At 42.1% G+C, this 24127-nt stretch overlaps 1 protein-coding gene across 1 annotated transcript; it reads left to right on the top strand.

Annotated features, from left to right (window-relative positions):
* Window positions 1–6: 6 nt before the first annotated feature.
* On the top strand, window positions 7–18868 carry LOC107384420 (3-keto-steroid reductase/17-beta-hydroxysteroid dehydrogenase 7). The gene is made up of 9 exons (XM_015957697.3): window positions 7–185; window positions 6517–6720; window positions 6791–6883; window positions 6970–7084; window positions 9493–9687; window positions 9801–9905; window positions 9984–10040; window positions 10117–10215; window positions 18620–18868. Exons 1-9 carry the CDS (start codon window positions 151–153, stop codon window positions 18752–18754), a joined length of 1038 nt encoding a protein of 345 aa, XP_015813183.1. The 5' UTR covers window positions 7–150; the 3' UTR covers window positions 18755–18868.
* Window positions 18869–24127: the final 5259 nt, after the last annotated feature.

The following is a 24127-nucleotide window of genomic DNA, read 5'->3' as shown; positions in this document are numbered from 1 at the left end:
GTTGACATCCAATCACACCACGCACTAGTCGAAACTACAGGCTGTGTGTCCTCCGGAGGGAGGATCGAACGATGGGCCGCCCGCAGCGAGCAAACAGCAGCTCGAGCTGCTCAACCGCCTGATTTGTGCCTCCGTAACCTCCGGTCAGACATGGAGAAGGTGGTTCTAGTGACCGGCGCAAACAGGTGAGTCCGATAAAAGTTGTTTTTATTCTCGGGTTCTGCTGTTGACGACAGGGCAGAAAACGGAAGTTATTAAGGCTCAAGAGGCGTAGTGATGAAAAGGGAGGTGGAATGGGAAAGAAGAGCGGCTCTGAGTGAACATTTAGTTTAACCAACATAGTTTTGGTCACAACTGCAGGAGGGTAGTGGTGGATAGGATGGCATTAAATGATCTTCACTGATCCTACAGTGGGGAATCCACTTGCCACAGCAGCACAAACACTTAAGAAAAAAGGCAGTAAACTATTATTGTAACCTTCAGCCACTAAAACCAACTAATAAAAAGGAAACTTGGGTTTCCAGTAGTGATGGGAATTCTGGCTCTTTTTAGAGAGCCGGCTCTTTCGGCTCCCAAGTGGCTCCTCAGATTTTCTGTTGCGTAGAGTACATTTATAACCAAAATAATGCTAAACTATATGTAAAATGATTTACTAATGTAAAAAAAATGCAATATATAAAATATTTATCATTTCTATGGATTTAATAACTGAACACTTTAAGAAATCTCCACTTTCCGACTGCTGGCGCTCATTTTCTCACCGTCTTCGTTGCACTCTCCTCTCTCTCGCCTTTTTCCTCCTCCTCATTCCCTCTCGTCTCCCTCCGCCCGCATGTGCTCTGCTGTGTGTCTGAGTATGATCCTCCCTCTTCCCCGCCCCTACTTCTCTGTGTTGACCAATCGCCTGTAGCTTTCACCAAAGCAAGAGGGGAGGGGGGAGGGGAGGGGACGGCTCCCAATGACGAGCCGGCTCCCGTTGTTCACTTCAAAGAGCCGCCTCTTAGAGCCGGTTCGTTCGCGACCGACACATCACTAGTTTCCAGAACTATGCAGCATGTTGTACATCTAATGGGTGTATCTGATCAGATTTATTTGCGATTGAGACCGCTCATTTTTGGTCCTGAGCCAGTGATTCCCGTTATTAATGAATTATTGCAATCATCTACATGGAAGATCCTCACGTTAGGACAAGTGCTGCAGGATATCTGGAAACACATCAGATCCTGAAGGAATATTAAAATCCCAAAGGAAGTTTTTTTTTAAACTGCATGACTTTTTATTTTTTTTGGCTGAAATATAGTTCACCCCAACTTGGAAAGTTGGATGTCCTAGAAATAGATCCATCATAAAATTGGTCCTTTCTGTCGTGGTGAAGAGAGAGCTGAGTCAGAAGGCGAAGCTCTTGATTTACCGGTCGATCTACGTTCCTACCCTCATCAATGGTTACGAGCTTTGGGTAATGACAGAAGCAACGAGATCGTGGATACTAGTGGCTGAAATGAGATATCTCCACAGGGTGGCTGGGCTCTCCCTTAGAGATAGGGTGAGACGCTCTGTCATCTGGGAGGGGCTCGTAGTAGACCCATTGCTCCTCCACGTCAGGAGGAGCCATTTGAGGTGTCTTGGGCATCTGGTCAGCATGCCTCCTGGACGCCTCCCTGGTGAGGTTTTCTGGCCACGTCCAACTGGGAGGAGACCCAAGGGGAGACCCAGGACACGCTGGAGGGACTACGTCTCTCGGCTGGCCAAGGAACGCCTTGGGATTCCCCCGAAGAGCTGGCCCAAGTAGCTGGGGTGAGAGAAGTCTGGGCGTCCCGGCTTAGGCTACTGCCACCCCGACTCCGGATAAGCGGCTGAAAATGGATGGATGGAACTGGTATGGAACTAGGATTGGGACAATATTCAGCGTAACTTGTACCAAGTTTTGTAACTTGGAACATGTTTCATCACATGTAACTTTGGATTCGTAACTTGTAACTTTAGTTTTCTAACTTGTAATTCTCAATTCGTACTTGTATTTCTTGTTTTGTAACAGGAACATTGTATTTTGTACGTGTATTTTTAATTTTGTAAAATCAAACTTTTATTTTGTACATTTACTACTCATTTTGTAACATCAAACATTCATTCAGAAACATGAAACTTTCGTTTTGTAACTAGCAGACGTCCAAATTGAAAAAATCAAGGTACAAGTTTGAAATCAAAACTCTCAAAACACACATTTCATTCTACAGGTACAAACCTCAAATCCTACAGTGTTACGAATCTTTTTGTCTCGATTCTAGCGTCAGTGGGAGGAACTTGTAATTGAGAATTACAAGTTAGAAAACTAAAGTTACAAGTTTATGTTTATGTTTATTCATTTAGCAGACGCTTTTATCCAAAGCGACTTACAATTTATAACCTATAGGGCATGTTGTGATCTGTGGGGGAAACCGGAGTACCCGGAGGAAACCCACGCATGCATGGGGAGAACACGCAACTCCACGCAGAAAGGCCGCAGCCGAGTTTCGAAACTGCGACCTTCGTGCTGCGAGGCAACAGTGCTAACCACTGCACCACCATGCAGCCGAATGCAGTTACGAATCCAAAGTTACATGTGATGAAACATGTTCGAAGTTACAAAACTTGGTACAAGTTACGCTGAATATTGTCCCAATCCTAGTTCCATACCAATCCAGTAACTGCTGCAATTTAATAACTAGAATTAAAGGTGAATTCACCAATATTTGCACAATAATAATTTTCATTTTAAACTCTCAGTGACACACTTTGCAGGTGTGCGTGTGCGTGTGTGTGTGTGTGTGTGTGTGTGTGTGTGTGTGTGTGTGTGTGTGTGTGTGTGTGTGTGTGTGTGTGTGTGTGTGTGTGTGTGTGTGTGTGTGTGTTTTGGTGGGGGGTGGGGGGATTTGGCATTTAATTTTTCTTGGCGTCTAGAAAAACATCTCCTTTTGCCCCCTTTTTTGACTTTCTGCCCTCTTTATTTTGGTCCAAGATCATTACTGGGCTGGCCCTATTAAACACGTTCTACATTATAAGTAGCAATAAACAAACATTTATTTAATGATTATCTAGCTTATAAGTTGTAGAAGTTCATATCTGATTTAGGAAATCATTCTTTGATTTAGCAACTAATCCGGGCTGCGAGTGTTCCTTATATGGAGGCATTGAGAATCCTGAAGATTGGACCTTGAAGAAAAAACCTTATTGTTGACATTTCGTTATCTGTGTTCAGAGCTGCAGGCTCTGAGCTCCAGCTGGTGGGATGGAGCGCTGACCGCCTCCAAACCAGCCTCTCATCATCTGCATCTTCATCAGGCTCATCCTCCAGGGCCACCGTTCCACCAGCACTGATGCAGATGTGCAGAATAGGCATTCTGGCCTGTAATAAATAAAGAGTTTTTATTAATAAATTTAAAACAAACATATAATCTGCAGTACAAGGGTTCTGTTCTATTTATAGAAAACCAGGAGGGAATAGTTAAAAAAAATCCCCAGATAATTGACAGACTTGCTGTTGGAGGTGCAGCCTTTGGTGTACATAGAGGAGCGAACACACCCCTGAAGAGAACTGGCGCTGATGATCTGCAGGCCCGAGACATTTTTCTCCGGTCTCACTGGCTGCTTCCTGTCCGTCAGGAAGTCAGTGATCCACCTGCAGGTCTGCTTCAAGAAAGGACTTCTCCATGCCCAGACAAAATGTCTCATGCACTTCCACCCTTTATTTATTGGACAGGGACATTTCTGGTGATACTTTCATCTGTCTCACACCAAATAAAAAATGAAGGGGCAATGTGAGGTGCAGATCCTGGTCGGGTCATACCAACGTCTTTTAAAAAATGGGACCCAATGCCTCCCTGCTTGACACTCAGCTGTAATAGGTGGGATTGGGGAGTCAAACCACCAAATTGTTCCAGAGTGGCTGTGTCTGCAGCTCACCACTCCCCCAGGGGATGGGTCAATGTGGAGAACAAATTTCACACACATATTAGTGTGTGTGACAACTAATGGGACTTTAACTTTAAAGGTGCATTATGGAAGTTTGAGAGCCAAAACATGTGTAGAACTAATAAATGTCTTCTTCATACATTCTCCTGCAATGCCCTGGTCCTGTAGAATGAGGCCTGGCATTTTTACTGTGATTGCCTGTTTTTCTGTAAAATCACAGAAAAAGAGAGATGCTCGGGTCGAGCAGGCTGCTTCATGCGCGTTCACGCTCAGGCATCGCCCGTAGCATTTGCTATCCGTAGCTTTAGCAGCAGAGAGAGAGGCAGTGCCACTTTGTCGCTGTTCCTAACGCCTAGTGACAAAGCTAGCTACATTTCTGAGGACCCTTAGCTACTTTCTGTAGAACTTTCTTCTAGATATTTCCTGCAAATTAGCAACAAAATAGCCATTTTCACTCCGAACCGTTCTTTGAACGTTGTTTCAGCTGTCATCAAGGATATAAATGTTACAGATACAAAAGATGTCACTGGTGCTTTAGCTCACCTAGTAAGACATCGGACTCTCATGCAGAAGACCTGGATTCGATTCTGGATGTGAACATAGTTTATTTAGAGTTTATTTTTTACATTAATGGTATATTTTTTTACAGTAAGATGCCCAAATTTTTATTTGAGACTCGCCGAACGGCATTGAATTCACAGATAAAAAAGATGTGGGTTCAACTTTCATTTTGGAACAATTTTTCAAGCAAGGGAAGGGAATGATCTGAGCATGCAGGAGGACTGACCCATCATAAACCTTTATCGGCTGTGCTGAAGAGAAAGGTACAGAACCACATTATTTAATTAATTAGCTGTGCGTTCTCCTGTCCTCTGTCCTCCAGGACACACACACACACACACACACACACACACACACACACACACACACACACACACACACACACACACACACACACACACACACACACACACACACACACACACACACACACACACACACACACACACACACACACACACACACACACACACACACACACACACACACACACACACACACACACAAGGGACTGTCTCAGCTGTTATTTTCGTTAAGGAGTGTGCACGTACAGCATGCGCGCCTCATGCACGAGCCTACTATTGAAGCTGCTGTTAAGCTTTTGGCCTGAGGGGGCAATCGCGAGCATAAAAATTCTAAACTCCGTAAAGTCCCTTTAAACAGATATATGATTTGTTGCCTGAAGGCAACGCCGTGCCTCAGAGCACATGTGTCAGACACAAGGCCCGCGGAGCATTTTTATGTGGCCCGCGAGATAAATATCAAAAATATATTAAAACTGGCCCGCTGGCCGATTTTACGGCAAAGACTTCAACTCCCATGATGCTTTGCGGCGTCAGCGCGGAGCCGACGCGCCCCCTCCTTTGTGTTTTTTCCAGCGCCTGCTGCCGGTGTCTGCAGCTCCGCTGTCTCTGACAAACTACACTCCTCTCACTCAGCGCCGAGTTCACTCAGCTGTTTTCTGACGTTGAAGCCCAGAAACGGAGATTCTAGCCGCTCAGTAATGTGTTCACGACTGAAAGAGAAAGTTTTCTAACTAACGTCCAGACAGAGCTGATATAACTCCAGCGAACAGCGACACGCTCAAACCAGCACGACTCTGTGGCTGCTGTAGTTTTTATTTTTCCTCTCCGACACACAACGTGGTCAAGCTGCTCAGACATGTTCAGCAGCACAAACCTATGTGAGCACCTGTTGTCATCTAATGTTGTCGTTATTATGATGAAGATGAACAAAACAACAGGAGTCTCCTCCTCAGCTCAGATCAACCCCATGATGCAGGTATCTGGCTGGAACAGGTGAGCATCACAGTAAACCAGTGGAGCAAACTGAGCTTTAAATATGTTGGTTTTATGCTCTTTTTCTGCTCCAAAACACGAAAGTTAACAGGTGAGATGTTGCATTTTCATTTAAGATAAAATGATATTTTTATTTTGTTGTTGGCCCGTGAGAAAAGATTTAAAATATTTAAAAAATGCTGATTATATCACAAGTAACGAATACCACTGATGCATTTTATTTAAAACAGACTTGCTCGTGTGTAATTTGGTTATTCCACATTCAGTGTTAATGCAGAAATAAGTTTGTTTCCAAATTTAAAGGTTCAAAATTGCATAAATGTTGATAAAGAAAATGTGCAAATTTGCCGTCACTTTTTCAAAAAATATTAAGTTTGGCCCTCGACTCCGTCCCAGAGTTTCATTTCGGCCCCGTGTGAGTTTGAGTTTGACACCCCTGCTCTAGAGGGTTACGATCTGAACCTTTAATAACAGCTTTTGTGAGACTAGTCATTAAATGTCAGCTGGGATCTACTTGAAGGTAAATTTGAATGGTTTTCATTCATTTATTCTTGCCTGTTTAAAGTATCACACCTTTGTTTTGGGTTTACCCACAAAACAATGTTGCACGTGAACCACTACTGTCACACCTAGACCGATGTTGATCTCCAACCCGGCGGGGATTCTCTCACCGCTGTTGTGTAAAGCTGATTCTCGCCTCTGTCTGCAGCGGCATCGGCCTGGCGCTGTGTGAGAGGCTGCTCACTGAGGACCGTCAGCTCAGATTGTGTCTGGCCTGCAGAAACACTCAGCGGGCCGAAGCCGCCCGTGCCGCCCTCCTGACCTCCCACAGCGGTGCACGTGTAGACCTGTTGCACCTTGATGTGGGCTCTGTGCTGTCTGTGCTCAGTGCTGCTCAGGAGATCAAAGCAAGGTCTGATTTTCCCCCCTTTGTCTGTTTTCATCAACCGATTCTGAACTTCTACTCATTTGTGTTTCTACAGGTACAACAGGCTAGACTTTCTGTATCTGAACGCAGGAATTATGCCAAATCCAGCTGTGGACATCAGAGCCTTTTTCACAGGTTTTTTCTCCAGGTGGACATCTTTAAATAACCGATGATCTACTTTGTCTTGGATCATTTCTGGCTGATTTTATCTTTACTCACCCTTCTCACCTGCAGGAACATCATAAACATGTTTGCCACAGCAGAAGGCCTCCTAACCCAGCAGGACCGTCCAAACTCAGACGGACTTCAGGAAGTTTTTGCCACCAACCTGTTTGGTCATTTTCTACTGGTAAACTGCTGATGACCTCACAGACGAAACATTCCCTCAGACCTAAAGGCTGTACACGATCTGGCTTTCGTCGTGCAAATAAATGAAGACTAAAATCTTCTAGGATCCAGTTAAAGCAAACTAACCAACTATCCAACGCTGTTGGGACCAGATAAAACACTCTGGCGTGGTCGGGTTTATCCGGTCTTGGAGGGAATTAGAACAAACTGCCTCTAAAGTAACAAGCCTTGATTTAATATTGGTTCATTCAATTCTTTAACAGTCTCATTTACACCCAGGTGGTTCCATAATAATAAATGAAGCTAAGTGTGCAAATGAGTGGAACAAACAGAATAAAACTAACAGACACCTGCTAACATAGTACACACACACACACACACACACGACTAAAACTTCTTCTCTTTTTAAAGGGGCATTATGGAAGTGTGACAGCCAAAACATGTATAGAAATAATAAATGTCTTCTTCATACATCCTCCTGCAATGCCCTGGTCCTGTAGAATGAGCCCTGGCATTTTTACTGTGATTGCCTGTTTTTCTGTAAAATCACAGAAAAAGAGAGATGCTCGGGTCGAGCAGGCTGCTTCATGCGCGTTCACGCTCAGGCATCGCCCGTAGCATTTGCTATCCGTAGCTTTAGCAGCAGAGAGAGAGGCAGTGCCACTTTGTCGCTGTTCCTAACGCCTAGTGACAAAGCTAGCTACATTTCTGAGGACCCTTAGCTACTTTCTGTAGAACTTTCTTCTAGATATTTCCTGCAAATTAGCAACAAAATAGCCATTTTCACTCCGAACCGTTCTTTGAACGTTGTTCCAGCTGTCATCAAGGATATAAATGTTACAGATACAGAAGATGTCACTGGTGCTTTAGCTCACCTAGTAATGGGCTCGACACACGGGAGGCGACCCACGGCAGCGGCCAGCGGCAAAGCCGTCTGCGCGTTCTGTTCCATGGCAAATTTGAAACTTCCGTTGTTTTGTTTGGCTGTGTCAGGTTGGAGGGAATTAAGGTTATTTAAGCGTTTCAGAGTTAATAAAGCGGTAGATATGATGTTTCACAAGGTGCTGCTAGAGTTATGTGAATTCTTACTTCAGATTTTACTATAAAACATAATAATAATCAACTTCTCCTCCATGTTTGCTCGGAGATGTACGGAGCATCCTGTCCGCTCATTGGTCAGTGAATTAAACCTCCGTTGATTGGTCCTCGCCCGAGCGACAGCGATGAAAAGTTGAAAATATTTCAACTTTCTGGGATCGCGTCGCTGGGTCGCCTGTGCACGACACGAGCGCAAAATTTCACACGCACGTTTTTTGCGTTTCGCTTGGTAGGAGGGAGACCCGCGATTATCGCTTTGTCGCGCACGTCTCATTGAAAATGAATGGAGGAGAGGCGATGTCGCCTCCCGTGTGTCGAGCCCATAAGACGTCGGACTCTCGTGCAGAAGACCTGGGTTTGATTCTGGATGTGAACATAGTTTATTTAGAGTTTCTTTTTTACATTAATGGTATATTTTTTACAATAAGATGCCCAAATTTTTATTTGAGACTCGCCGAACGGCATTGAATTCACAGATAAAAAAGATGTGGGTTCAACTTTCATTTTGGAACAATTTTTCAAGCAAGGGAAGGGAATGATCTGAGCATGCAGGAGGACTGACCCATCATAAACCTTTGTCGGCTGTGCTGAAGAGAAAGGTACAGAACCACATTATTTAATTAATTAGCTGTGCATTCTCCTGTCCTCTGTCCTCCGGGCCACACACACACACACACACACACACACACACACACACACACACACACACAGGACTGTCTCAGCTGTTATTTTCGTTAAGGAGTGTGCACGTACAGCATGCGCGCCTCGTGCACGAGCCTTCTATTGAAGCTGCCGTTTCGCTTTTGGCCTGAGGGGGCAATCGCGAGCATAAAAATTCAAAAGTCCGAAAAGTCCCTTTAACTTCAGATTTAGATGCGACTGTCAATAATAGTATAGTAGTAACACAAAGTAGTACGTAGGCATCAATAATTGTTTCACAACCATGAATCTTACGGGAGGAGGCTAAAGATTCTAGCAACCAGCGTTCCTGTTGGGAAACCCTGAATTATAAGAATCCCATAAAGACGCTGTGTTACTTTCACATAGCTCTGTGTGTTAAACGTGTTCTGAAGTGAATTATTTTATTTATTTGTTTGTTTTATTTATGTTGCTGGTTTTATGGACTGAGAGGAAGTGGCGTCTGAAGTGTTTTTGGGGATCTGAAAACCACATTAGAGCCCATCGGGATTGAAACTTTAACCTTTTTTTTTTTATTCCGCTTCGAAGTCCGTGTTCTGTGCAGAAGCTGCTGCATCTGTAGCATCTCACAGTTCCTCCACATAACAAATCCCGGTGATGTCCGTGTGTCAGATCAGGGAGCTGGAACCCCTGCTGTGTCAGCCAGGACACGCGTCCAGGTTAATCTGGACGTCCTCGAGTAATGCCCGCCGCTCGGCCTTCAGCATCGAGGACATCCAACACAGAAAAGGCAAGGAGCCCTACAGCTCCTCCAAATACGCCTCAGACCTGCTCAGCCTGGCGCTCAACAGACACAAGAATAACCAGGTGGGTCTCTCACACAGAAGCAGCCTCCTCAGGTGAAGGTGATCAATGTAAACCGTGTGTGTGTGTGTGTGTGTGTGTGTGTGTGTGTGTGTGTGTGTGTGTGTGTGTGACAGGGCCTATTCTCCTCTGTGACCTGTCCAGGTCTGGTGATGACCAACCTGACCTACGGGATCCTCCCTTCCTTCCTCTGGACTCTCATCATGCCCATCATGTGGTTGGTGAGTTCTGCTGCATCCACTAGGGTTTTATTTTCGTCTGACAACGATTCAAACGGCGTCTGTTTCCCGATCGACCAGATCCGGATTTTCACCAACACATTCACTCTGACGCCATACAACGGAGCCGAGGCTCTGGTAGGATGTCATCCTCGCTGCGATGCGCCCTCCGTGGTTTTTACAGTAAAATGCAGAAAACTTTCTTTTTTTGCAGCACCACTTGTTCTCCCAAAAGCCAGAGTCGCTGGATCCGAGAGCAAAATATCACAGTTTGACATCCGGATTTGGGAATAACTACACTGAGACACGTCAGGTGAGTTAGTTTTGTGGTGAGGAGAGGTAACCGGTAGTTACTTCCTAAATGATCTCCTTTTGGGGAAACAACGTGACCGACAGGACTGATGAGCTAACGGCTAGTCTATACTAAAAATGTCCCATTAGTTTGTGCAAAAATGAACTCCTAACCCATTCAAACGGCACAACTCGTGTTGTAGGAATTTTTAGATATTCCTGCGGGATCTGAGCCCTGGAACTACAGGATTCTGTGTAGATAATAGTTTACGGCAGAGCTTCGTAAATTAATATTGATATGAAGTGCTTTGAAATTCCGTAGACTGGAACTATTTTTTAATGACGGCAAGACTTGAATAATTATTGTTTTATTATGAATTTTTCATTACTATTCTTCTCCGCTAGTGTTCCATGGGTGCAAGAATCAAAAAAATGCCAGGACAAATCTAACATGGCAGTCGTCGTCTTCCTCCTCTTATCCGGGTCCGGGTCGCGGGGGCAGCATCCCAGCTAGGGAGCTTCAGACCGTCCTCTCCCTGGCCTTCTCCACCAGCTCCTCCGGCAGGACCCCAAGGCGTTCCCGGAACAGATTGGAGATGTAACCTCTCCAACGTGTCCTGGGTCGACTCGGGGGCCTCCTGATGGCAGGACATGCCCAAAACACCTCCCCAGGGAGGCGTCCAGGAGGCATCCTGACCAGATGCCCAAACCACCTCAACTGACTCCTTTCGATCCGGAGGAGCAGCGGTTCTACTCCGAGTCCCTCCCGAATGTCCGAGCTCCTCACCCTATCTCTAAGGCTGAGCCCGGCCACCCTACGGAGGAAACTCATTTCGGCCGCTTGTATCCGCGATCTCGTTCTTTCGGTCATTACCCAAAGCTCATGACCATGGGTGAGGATTGGGACGTAGATCGACCGGTAAATCGAGAGCCTGGCTTTCTGGCTCAGCTCCCTCTTCACCACGACAGATCGGCTCAGCGTCCGCATCACTGCAGACGCCGAACCAATCCGCCTGTCGATCTCCCGATCCTTCCTACCCTCACTCGTGAACAAGACCCCGAGATACTTAAACTCCTCCACTTGAGGTAGGACCTCTCTCTCTAACATGGTAGTCTGATAGAAAATCCCTGCTGCTACTCAGATAAAAAAAATTCATACCCAGAAACATCTAAGTGGTACTGTTGTGAATGTCAATGCTTTTTGACTAGTAACTCCTAAACCATAAGTCGCACACTGAAAAACTTGATCCTTGGACAATTTAGCATAGTTTTAGCATTGGCCATGCCCATTTCTGCCTAAGCAGATTTTTTGCTGGGTCGCAAAAAAAAAAACCTAGTTTTCATCATCAATCCGTAATTTTTCGTCAAATCAACTTGAAACTTGGGGTGTAGGATCTATAAATGAAGAGAAGTCATTGCGATGAAGAACATTGCAAAATGTTGAAAATTGCATAAATGATGCAATGTCAAAATCAGTGTGCTAGCTAGCACATGACCGATTTGAGGGTATCTACTATTTTTCAAGCTTAAATGATGAGACTGGATTCTCATAAAGTATGAACTGTATGCCATTTGTATCCAGTTTTGTTCTTATTCACCATTAGGGGGCACTAAAGGATCAAAAGGTTTTTTTCAGCCTAACGTCTTGATGGATTTCCACAAAACTTGGCACAAATGTTCATTACCGCACCTATAGGCCATATTTTGAAAATGATTTAAAAGTGGGGGAGGCTTACAGGCTTAAAAAGTAATGCCCTTTTACGCATGATAATATATATTCTATCCAGAAATTGACAGTTCATATCCATAATAGTGTCATCTAGGGTTGTCACGGTAACCAGTGTAGCGGTAAACCCCGGTAAAAAAGTTGACAATAATAATAACCGTCTTGTTTTTAAATAAACTATATTATCTCTGTGGGTTTACCATGGCTGCGGTGTAGGCGCGGTGACCCTTACCAGCCACCGTATCATCTGCTGAAGTTGCCGGCGGCACATGCGCACTTTGTTGTTTACAACCAAAACTTTCTTGAAGCTAAAGCTGAAATAATGGCCAAAGGAGGAGACGGCAGCGCTCAGGACATTTATTATCCCTCAAAGAAGACAAAGTGGGAAGTACTGGCATCTTTTGGACATTTGAAGAATGCCGAAGGACAGTTGATAGAAGACGGCTATCCTGTTTGCAGCACGTGCAGAAAAAGTGTCTGTGAAAGGCAGCAACGCTTCAAATCTCATGACACATCTGCGTGACCATCACCCACAACTCTACAGTCAACGCAAGGCAAACTAACGTTAGCGCTTTAGCTAAAATGCGTGATCCGAGGATTTGGGTTGAGGGAGAATGCAACGAGTCGCTATATAAAGCAGCCGCAGCGCCGCTACCTGCATATAAACCGTGTCACGGACACCGCCATGTTGAAATGACGCTATGCATTACGGGGCTCCCAGGGGCAGATAAGAGTTGGTCTCTCTCCGAGAATAATTATGAATTTAACAACGATTACTGCCTGATGACATTTTCCCACATCTGCAAAGCTCACTGGAAGGACACAAACCGAGGACGATATTTTCCTGATATAGGGTTTATTACTCAAGTAAGGGTAAAAAAGTATCTGATTAGAAGGCTACTTGAGTACTGAGTATCATCTGGTCTAATGTTTGTTAAATGATGACATCAAACAGACAATAAATAAGAAGTTATGGGCAAATATTGGTATTTTAAAGAATAAAGGGGGAAAACGCAAACAAATAAACAACATAATTACAAAATAACACATTTTAGGCTAAATTTAGACACAAACTGAGGACAATATTTTCCTGATATACAGGGTTTATTTAGTTGTTTGAAAATGTAACACGTTTAAATAAAAATACCGCGATAATACCGAAAACCGTGATAATTTTGGTCACAATAACCGTGAGGTTAAATTTTCACACCGTGACAACCATAGTTTCATCTACAACGAGAGAAAAAAATGGGAATTTAGAGAATAGGGGGCGCTGTTGTACCCATAAAATTATTTGGCTATTTTGTCCCCATTTCTTCAGTCTAAATACAAATTCTCTTATTATGTATGTTGCTTGAGTCAGTCAAATTCAGATGAAAATTTTGACAAAAGTTTTAGTTATGCAAATTTGTAGAAAATTGCATAATATGTAAAATATGTTTTTGTTAACTCCTCAAACCCCTGAAGCTGAATCAATCCAAACTTTGCCTGACAAAAGGAGAACGTTTTTTAATTTATATATATATATATATATATATATTTTTTTTTTTTTTATTTTATTATTTTAGGAAATATGAGCTTTCAAACTTTTAATTTTTAAATTAAAAAGTTTTTTTTAGTATTACTTCAAAACATTTAGACATTTTTCAAAGCTCTTCATGCTAATAGTGCCCGAGGTCAGTTTAAGTGTATATGTTGATTTTCAACTTGATTCAATTAAATTCAATTCAAAAATACTTTATTAATCCCAGAGGGAAATTGATTGATCCAACAATAGAGGGCACTATAAATGGGAAGTTTACTTTAGTTTATTTCAAACAAAGAAAACATACATAATTTTTTTTAAAATACCACAAACAGAAAAAATACATATCATCATCCCTTCTTCTCTGTTTGAAAGAATTTACACTGTATAAATGGCTGAAGAGATCCGCATGAAACTTTGTTTTTGTCTTCTTTATACTACCTTAAGACAATGATATCAATATAGTAATGACTGGTCAAAGTGGGTGTGGTTTATGATCATCTAAAATTTCTCAATTAAAAAATGTCCTAAAAATCAATAATTGAATGTAGGGGAGCTAAGGTGCTCGAGTTGTGTAAATTACACAGTAATGTGATGATGTAACGAAAATCGCAGCTCCATGAAGAAGTTTGCTCTTTCTATCTACAAATGTGTTTTTTGATGCTAGCAGTTGTAGCTCAAATCCCATTATGCCAAACTTTTAGAAATTTGGCTCAGTTTACCTTTAGGTGATTTTATGAATCACATAAAATGTTATTTAAGAACCCCCTTGTGTTGTATATTAGGAGTAAATTTGATTGAAAGCCACATATACAAACATTATTTTATTTTGAGAAAAGCTTTACGTTTCATCCTTTAAAAATATAGGCAGGTGTCACACATCATAAAGCTTATCTGGGATTATTCCAAGATTTTTTTATAAGAAATATTAGATTTTTAATGAATTTTTAAAAGTCGGTTTTTCAGTATTGTTGAAAAATGCTTCTTTTCTTTAGACATAGCGTAAATAAAAAGCATATATAACATTCCACATGTACCTATGGTGATCTGAGAATTTTCTACAAATTCTATTGTATAGAATTTTTTATTTATATTTGAATTTTGGGCAAGATCATTAAAGAAGGACTACACACCTTCAGAAAACTTAACTCCACCCCTAGTCAAGATTTGAAAAATGCTATGAAAGTGGGCGTTGCCAGGAGGCAGGGAGTGGCATGGCCAAGTGTGGGGAATTTCCATCCCGGGAGGGAGGGGGAGTGGGAGGAGACTGTACCGATGACGTGAAATAGGGACCCTAAGTCACTTCAGCATCATGGGTCCCCGGAAGAACGAAAACATGAATGCAAGTCAACGGGGCTAAAAACGTTATTTTCTAAACCGCTTTGCCATACGCCCTGGATCACACACATGTTGTACTGCAATTTAAATAAAAAGTAATGATGGGTGTTTCACGTACTTTGAGATTTATCAGCTTGTAAAAGTTCGTAATTAGCATGACTACAAACTAGAAATCGGCACGACGTATATATGATGTCACCACATAATCTCCTCTCCCCAAAGCAGCTGCTACTTTCCAAATGAACTTATTTTCACACTAAACCTGAAATAACATCCCAAACATTTCTGGTCATTTTCTGACATGTTATAGATTTTTTTGGAATTTATTCATAAGTATGTTTATTTTTGAAGTTTTCAATAAAAACTGTTTGGGTTTCTAAATCTAAAACTGCTATTTAAAGAGCAAATCACCCCTAAATCAACATTTTTTTCTGATAAACTATGTACAGTGGGGCAAAAAAGTATTTAGTCAGCCACCGATTGTGCAAGTTCTCCCACTTACAATGATGACAGAGGTCAGTAATTTACATCATAGGTACACTTCAACTGTGAGAGACAGAATGTGAAAAAAAATCCATGAATTCACATGGCAGGATTTTTAAAGAATTTATTTGTAAATCAGGGTGGAAAATAAGTATTTGGTCTCTTCAAACAAGGAAAATCTCTGGCTCTCACAAACCTGTAACGTCTTCTTTAAGAAGCTTTTCTGTCCTCCACTCGTTACCTGTATTAATGGCACCTGTTTGAACTCATTATCTGTATAAAAGACACCTGTCCACAGCCTCAAACAGTCAGACTCCAAACTCCACTATGGCCAAGACCAAAGAGCTTTCGAAGGACACCAGGAAAAGAATTGTAGACCTGCACCAGACTGGGAAGAGTGAATCTACAATAGGCAAGCAGCTTGGTGTGAAAAAATCAACTGTGGGAGCAATTATCAGAAAATGGAAGACATACAAGACCACTGATAATCTCCCTCGATCTGGGGCTCCACGCAAGATCTCATCCCGTGGGGTCAAAATGATCATGAGAACGGTGAGCAAGAATCCCAGAACCACACGGGGGGACCTGGTGAATGACCTGCAGAGAGCTGGGACCACAGTAACAAAGGTCACCATCAGTAACACACTACAACGGCAGGGAATCAAATCCTGCAGTGCCAGACGTGTTCCGCTGCTGAAGCCAGTGCATGTCCAGGCCCGTCTGAAGTTTGCTAGAGAGCACATGGATGATACAGCAGAGGATTGGGAGAATGTCATGTGGTCAGATGAAACCAAAGTAGAACTTTTTGGTATAAACTCAACTCGTCGTGTTTGGAGGAAGAAGATTACTGAGTTGCATCCCAAGAACACCATACCTACTGTGAAGCATGGGGGTGGGAACATCATGCTTTGGGGCTGTTTTTCTGCTAAGGGGACAGGACGACTGATCCGTGTTAAGGACAGAATGAATGGGACCATGTATCGTGACATTTTGAGCCAAAACCTCCTTCCATCAGTGAGAGCTTTGAGGATGAAACGTGGCTGGGTCTTCCAACACGACAATGATCCCAAACACACCGCCCGGGCAACAAAGGAGTGGCTCCGTAAGAAGCATTTGAAAGTCCTGGAGTGGCCTAGCCAGTCTCCAGACCTCAACCCCATAGAAAATCTGTGGAGGGAGTTGAAAGTCCGTGTTGCTCGGCGACAGCCCCAAAACATCACTGCTCTCGAGAAGATCTGCATGGAGGAATGGGCCAAAATACCAGCTACTGTGTGTGCAAACCCGGTAAAGACCTATAGTAATCGTTTGACCTCTGTTATTGCCAACAAAGGTTATGTTACAAAGTATTGAGTTGAATTTTTGTTATTGACCAAATACTTATTTTCCACCCTGATTTACAAATAAATTCTTTAAAAATCCTGCTATGTGAATTCATGGATTTTTTTTCACATTCTGTCTCTCACAGTTGAAGTGTACCTATGATGAAAATTACTGACCTCTGTCTTCATTTTAAGTGGGAGAACTTGCACAATCTGTGGCTGACTAAATACTTTTTTGCCCCACTGTAAATGTGTGTCTAATCCTGCTGCAGACATGTGTCGTCAATAGTTTTGCACTTAAGTGCATTTTAGTTAAAATTTAAATGTTCTGCCTAAAACTGTCTGTTGCGCCGTTGCCAGGTAAAAACTCTGCACTGCAGTTACATTTAAATCTGACATTGCTATTGGCTAAGAGGTGCCCTAGAACGTTAGCTTGTGCAATATGATGTCTGTTACACAGTGAAGTGTAGTGAAGACAAAAGAAGCATGATGACTTGGTTGATAAACAAGGAAAACCAATTTAATTTCCTCTGGTCCAAACAAAAATCTGAAAATCCCAGTTGTATTCAAAATGGCCACCCATCCAACTCTCCTCCAGTCTCTGTCACTTTCAGAGAGAAAAAGATCTCTTGCCACACCCAGCAGTCCACCTATATACTCTCTGACCCCCCTCCAATTCAGGTCGGCCAATCACCTCAGTCCACTCAGGCATTTCACTATATAAAGGCAGCATTGGAGACGGGCTTCCTCTTTAGCTGCTTCAAAATGGCTGCCACACAGGACACCTCCTGAGGGTAACAAACAAATTCATGTTTAACACCGATTACATTACAGTCCTGCATGAACACTCTTTAAAGAAAACATGTTGCTTCTCAACAATGTTGCAATGTCATTGTGAGCCTGTGTGTGTGTGTGTGTGTGTGTGTGTGTGTGTGTGTGTGTGTGTGTGTGTGTGTGTGTGTGTAGGTGTGTGTGTGTGTGTGTGTGTGTGTGTGTGTGTGTGTGTGTGTGTATTTGTTAGCAGCTCTGCCCTCAGTCTGCTAGGCAACAGCATTTGTTGCATTTTTCAAAAATGAAGTGGGAGTGGAGTAATTGGTAGGGGGTGACTTGCTCTTTAACAACTATCATTGCAGACGAGTAAAAAAATTGCACATGAGCACAGGAGGGGTGGGGCCGCGTGAGGAATGGCGAGGGCAGGAGCGGTACTGGGTGGGGGACTGGCGCCGGTTGGCTTGGATCCTGTTGATAACTGCTTTCAGGTCTAGTTAAAGTCTAAAACACCTTGAGGTGACATCTAATTTGTTATCGACTTTAGTTTTAGCCACATCTAACGGTTCTTATTAAAGAAGTGAGTGGCTGGACTTCTGCCTTTCCAGCACAACCTAAAACATGTCCGCTGTGATGAGGAACTCGGAAAACAAACATCCTGTCGTTCCAGCTGGGTAAGATCTGACGACTGTACAAATTTGATACAGGTCTAATTGTTCTGAGATTGGGTCTCAATAAAGAAACGAAACCAGATTCAGTCTTTAGTCGCGTCCCAGCATAAGCACATGCATGAGGGACAACAGCAATCTGACAGCCGAGAGAATAGCTTTTATCAAGAATACGTTGGGAACAGCTGGAGTAGCACATCTGTTGACTGATGGATTATTTAATAAAATACAATCAAAAGCTCTGTTTCTACTCTGTAACGACTCATTTTGATCATCGCTGTGCTTGGACTAGCCTTCAGATCATCAATCCTGAAAACATAAACTTGATTTCATCAAATCGAGGCCGACAGATTTTGTTCACAACTTTTACACACAAACACAACTCAAACAGGTTTGATTTTAGTTACCTATTGTTTCTTAATAAGTTGTTTATTTTGTTGCTATTGGTGTTTTTCTCTCCTGAAACAGAAATGATTATAAAGTATTTTCCTCTTGTGTTGTTTTCAGCACTATTTATTCAGTTATAATCATAAAAGCATTAAAAACGCTCCAAATGTAGTTTGATGAGTTCTAACAGGGTTGTCTTTACTGTGTTCCAGATGGACGTTGATGATGAAATGTCGGAGGTCTTCTTTTCAAAACTCCTCCAACTTGAAAAAGTGGTCAGAAGCAAGCAGAGTCAGAGAAATGCAGAGGACAAGGCTAATCAGCAATACGTCCACCACGCAGAGTAACTTAACAGCGTGCAGTTGGAACCACTTTGCTGCTCGTCTTCTCGTTTCCAGATGAGCCTGGAGTATTTCAGATTTCTTAAAAATGAAACAAATAAATTCTTATCTTATTCAGTGTTTTTGTGTTAAAGTTTGTAATCAGATAACGCCAGATTGTTGAATCTGCTGCTGAAAAAGTAGAGGATCAGTTTATCTAATGCAGTTGTATTTAATGAGACAACGACAGACTGAGCAGCGCTCGAACTTGGAACCTTCCGATTACGGGGCAAGCGCTTCACTCCTGCCACTGTCGCCCCATGATGACTAGTCTTTCACCAGGTGTGAGTGAGTGTGTGACTGATTGGTTGTCTCTGTGTGTCCCTGTGATGGGGACCTGTCCAGTGTCCCCAGCTTCTCACTGGCGACTGATGGAAGTCGACACCAGCTCCAATCCAAGACAATGACTTAAACAAATGCAACACAGATGCTACATAGATGAATGACTTGTCCTAGTTTAATGATGTAGTGACATCTAGTGGCTCAAAGAGCTTATTGCATTCTAATCTATTGCTTCAGCAGAGCCAGAGGTTGGCCAGGCCCTAATGGGCTACTGCGTAGGAACAGAGGTGAGAACCCATTGTACCTCTGTGCGAAGAGAATTAAAAGATTTGTATTTTACACAGTCATTTACAAATATTAGTTCTGAATATTTTGAATTTGTTCCAGATTAAAGCCATTAATTTAGCCTGTGCAATATTATGTATGCATTTGATTGCAATATTGTTACCATACCATACCGTACCACCTTTATTTATATAGCACTTTAAAAACACAGCCATACGGCTGACCAAAGTGCTGAACAGTCGCAGAGTAATACAGATAAAAAAACATAAAACAGTACCATAAATCACAGCCGACAATAAAAAAAGACAAGCGGACAAAAAAAAGTACCAATGAAACCGATGAAACCTTACAATGGACGATAAAATAAGAGTAGTAAAAGCCAAACTAACAGCTAACTGTTAAAAGCAAGGGTAAAATAGTGTGTCTTCAGTCTAGACTTCAAATCTGCCAAGGTGGATGCCAGTCGAACTGTGACTGGAAGTTCGTTCCACAGTTTAGGACCCACGACAGAGAAAGCTCTTTGTCCGCTGATTTGTAACACGCTTTCGGTACCTCGAGGAGCAACAGGCTGGAGGACTAGGGCTGGAGGAGGATATTGCAATTACAACTCCAAGTACAATAAACCCACAATTTTCTCTCTCATCTTTTTCCTGTTCTGTCATGTGAGATCACTTCCTGTTTGCTTTAGCATCTCAGAGGCTATCATCACAAGTAGCACCAGGGTCCATCTGATTGGTTATTTGTGTTAATGACATGCAGATTGTTTATACATAGGACTGAATATTACTGTCTGGTTTATTGTAGTACTACATGCTTATATTGCCGTACTAGTCAGTCTGATACATTGTGCACTGTTGCTGTTAGCATGACCAAATTACATCAGGTTTTGTTTACCAAGAAAACGATTTAATTTTCTTGTTTACATTTTAGATGTTAATTAGAAGCAAGTTTTGCTACAACAATGGAGAACAATCTTATAACTGTATAAGCATCACACAATAAACATTTAGTCAGATGTTTAGTTTTATTGATCTCCATAAAATGAGTAACAGTCCTGGATTTGTAAAAGTGAGCCCCACAAAGTGGTTTGACATCAGTCCCGTGTTTGTTCACTTGACCCAGGTCAAATGTAAACTTCTAACCTAAATAACCGGAACAACGGTGTGGGTGTGAAGAGCGTCTAGATGAAAAGCTGCTTTACAAAAAAAACTTATAATAATATGTTGAAAACAGACATTTTTCATCCTTTAAAAATGATTCTCAAAGTGTTTATTTTGACTTTTATGGTTGGTTGGTTGGTTGGTTGGTTGTTTTTCTTCAAGGCCTTTGAATGACCTCTGGTTACTCGTGAATTTCGAGGGATCGTTTCACCACACATCAATTATGGAACAATTGTCCTCCTAACCCTAAATAATTAAAATACTAAAACCTGAGGTAAACCAGAAAGATGTGTCTTCAATAAACGTGATTTGTAGTTAAAATAAACATAATGAGCGTAATACGTCATCAATAAAGAACAACTTCAGTGTAGATTAGTCCCGACCAACTTGATACACTAACATGGACACAGTGAGGCCAGGTACAACGTTGAATCTCAAAACTGTTCTCCAACTGTTCAGTTCAGCCACCTGTTTCACACTGACATGATTATTTTAGCAGATATATGAAATTCAGATCTTACTCTAGTTTCTGCTCAAACAGAACTCTAGCCCTGATGGTCGTGAAAAGGTTTGTTTCATCTCATTTGTAGCTCGGTTCAGAAGTTATATCTTAGGCCGTACGCAAACAGAGAGAACAGAGGGTAACCAATGTGCTCCTCTATCTTTAGCTTTGGGCATTCCTCAAGGGTCGATACTGGGCCCAACCTTTTTAAAATCTATATTAATAACATTGTTCATAATCTAATATATATTTGTAAACAGATGACACATTTTATTTTCATGCAGTTCTTTTTTGAATGCAGCTTTGTCCTCCTCGCATCCCAACTTTAATTGTCTTCAACATGCCTTCTTCAACCTTGATCTTCAATTAAACACAATTAAAGTTCATCATCTTCAACTGTAACTTACTGTAATCAGCTTGCCACCCTATTGTTTCCCTGGATGGTACAGAGCTACAACTTGTCAGTACACGTTCATTTGACATTCACATTAATTTGTTACTTTCTAAAGTCAAGTAAAGAATTGGGGTTCTACACCGCAACAGGTCAACCTTTACTCCTTCTGCCAAGCAAACCTTGGTCAAAATGACAATCCTTTCCATCTTAGATTACGGTGACATCATGAACTGCTTCCACAAAACTTCTTCATAAACTTAACATCATTTATCACTCAGCAATCCGTTTCGTCACTGGTGTCCAGAGCCGGATTAAATAAATGGACTACACTAGGCAGGCTGCATTTTTGGGTCCCCCCTCCATCGATATTATTTAATGAACTGAAATCGATTGGTTGTTTGTATGCCAAAATAAGTCATGTGTTGTATGTTAAACATTCCATGAGACTGTTTTTTGATATTAATAATGTATACGTCATTACACAGCTGTATTAAATGCTAATAAATTATCCTCATCTTATCTATTGGGAGTGCCATTGTCAAGGCGGTAGTACCAGTAAATAACCACTAGGTGTCATTAAACTATGTAAACAGAGCAAATATGTTTCTCTTATTTGCTCTGTTTACATTTAATCACTACATTTAATTAAAAAGATTTTCTGCAAAATACGATAGCTTACAACATTTATAAATGTTGACAAATTAATCACATGATGGTGGAAAGACATTCAAGAAGAAATAGATTAATTTGATTGGACTGAAGCATGTTTTAAAGGCGCAAAAACAAACTATAAACACGCAGCCTAAATTATTACAGTATAAATTTAATACAATCTATAATTTTAAATGAAAGTATTTTAATAAAATGAAAATATTATCTTAAGTTTTGATCTTGCTTTATACTCATTCAGGCTGTTATTGCCTCTGCTGAATCAGAAATTCGGTGTGAATTTTCTGAGCGTGAACTTATTGTTTGTTATGCTATTTGAACATTAATAAAAATATTTTAAAAAATCAATAAAACCAGCAACACTTACCAAGGAAACCATTTAGCATGCTCCACTCTGGGATAATCTTCAGCCTTCCAGCATCACATGGCCTCAGTCACAGCTTGGTTCCTTGGTTAAGCTTCGGTTTATGTCTCCAGATTTCCTCTGTGATGCAGAGGAATATCCAATATTTTGAGAGGGATGGTTTAGTGCAAACTAGTACTCATGCATCCTGTCATCAGTTTGGTACCACTTTGCAGGATCAGATGGGTAGCTTGTTAACACCCTTTCTGATTCTAGAGGCTCCTGTAAGACTATATTGGGCTCACTTCTGGCTGGCTGCTGTTCTTCCAGTTCGTCCTTCTGTGACGGCGTTGATGTTGACGGCGTTGGCGCTACAGCGTCTTCCGCTGCATCTTCCACCGCGTCTTCGGGTCGTGTCTCCTCCGGGTCTTGCTCGGGCCCGGCCTCTGGCTCTGCTGACTCCAGCAGGTTCACAGCTGTTGGACAGCTGCTCGAGCAGCCCGACAGAAACTTCTGTAAAGCCCCCCGCTGTCTCTTCTTTCGTTCCTCTTCATTTTTTTTTCTTTTTATGTTTTGCTGCACCCGAAAGCATCGTGAAAGTTAGCCTACTCAAAAACACCTGCTAGCTTTGTTGTGTCCCGCTCTGACTCTGACCGCTTCTCTGACGTCCTTAATTGGGTGGCGTCCAAGTTGTAGAATACAGTCATGGGCTGGCGTTAATGTGACGTAGCCAATGAAACGGTCTATGGTTAAGATAAACATTGTCACTATTTTTAGTTAATTAATAAATATTGAAATAAATTGTAGATAGGAGTCCTTTCTTCAAATTCTATCATAGGACATTTGTACATTTTATTTTTAATTTATTTATTTTAAATTTTTTCCTTCTGTCTGGGCCCCATCCAGCCAATCAGGCCCTAGGCACGTGCCTACTTTGCATTTGCGTTAATTCGGCTCTGCTGGTGTCCCTTTCTAGCCTGGCAAGCCAGACTAAATAAATGTATTATTTAGTCTGGCCATGCTCCATTGACGGCTCGCGGTTGTGGGGCGGGTTCTACCGTTGTCTTTCAAATGATCTCCGCATGCTACTGGACAATGAATGTGACATACTCTTGTTTCACTCTGTTGCATCATCCCACCCACCAGGCATATAGAGTGCCCTGATTGGCCCACAAAGCGGATAAAGCTCTGTGATTTGTTCACTAAGCAGATAGAGCACTATGATTGGCCCACCATTAATGACCAATCACAGCTCTTTATGTGTTTGAAACCCCTCTAGAGAGCTGTGATTGGCCAGCCAGAGTCCTGGTAGGAGCTGCTGAGGTTCCAATAGAGCATGCCTAGACCATTCTTTGCAATGCAAGAATTTGGTCTAGTTCACTAGGCTAGTCCCTTTCATTACTCATCATTGTGATCTGTACTCGTTAACTGGCCATCACTCCATTCCTGCAGGATGTTACACTGGTATTGGTTTTTACACAAAACTAATTGTGTGTCTGCTGCTGCTGCCTGTTGGCCCGATCATCGTTGTAAATGAGAATGAGGCCTCAATCAACTCATCTGGTTAAAATAAATAAAAACATTTGCACAAGGCACCATGTTACTTTAAAGAATGGAGGTTTATTTTTATGGCAGCATCAACGTTGGGACCTTGTTGGGATCTACTGTTGGCAGGTCAGAACTCATCCTTTTTTTCTCTAAACTA

The sequence above is a fragment of the Nothobranchius furzeri genome, chromosome 11 (genome assembly GCF_043380555.1).
Source record: "Nothobranchius furzeri strain GRZ-AD chromosome 11, NfurGRZ-RIMD1, whole genome shotgun sequence".
Lineage (NCBI taxonomy): Eukaryota > Metazoa > Chordata > Actinopteri > Cyprinodontiformes > Nothobranchiidae > Nothobranchius > Nothobranchius furzeri.
Note: the sequence above shows the minus strand (reverse complement) of the source record. Positions and strands in the feature narration are given on the sequence as shown.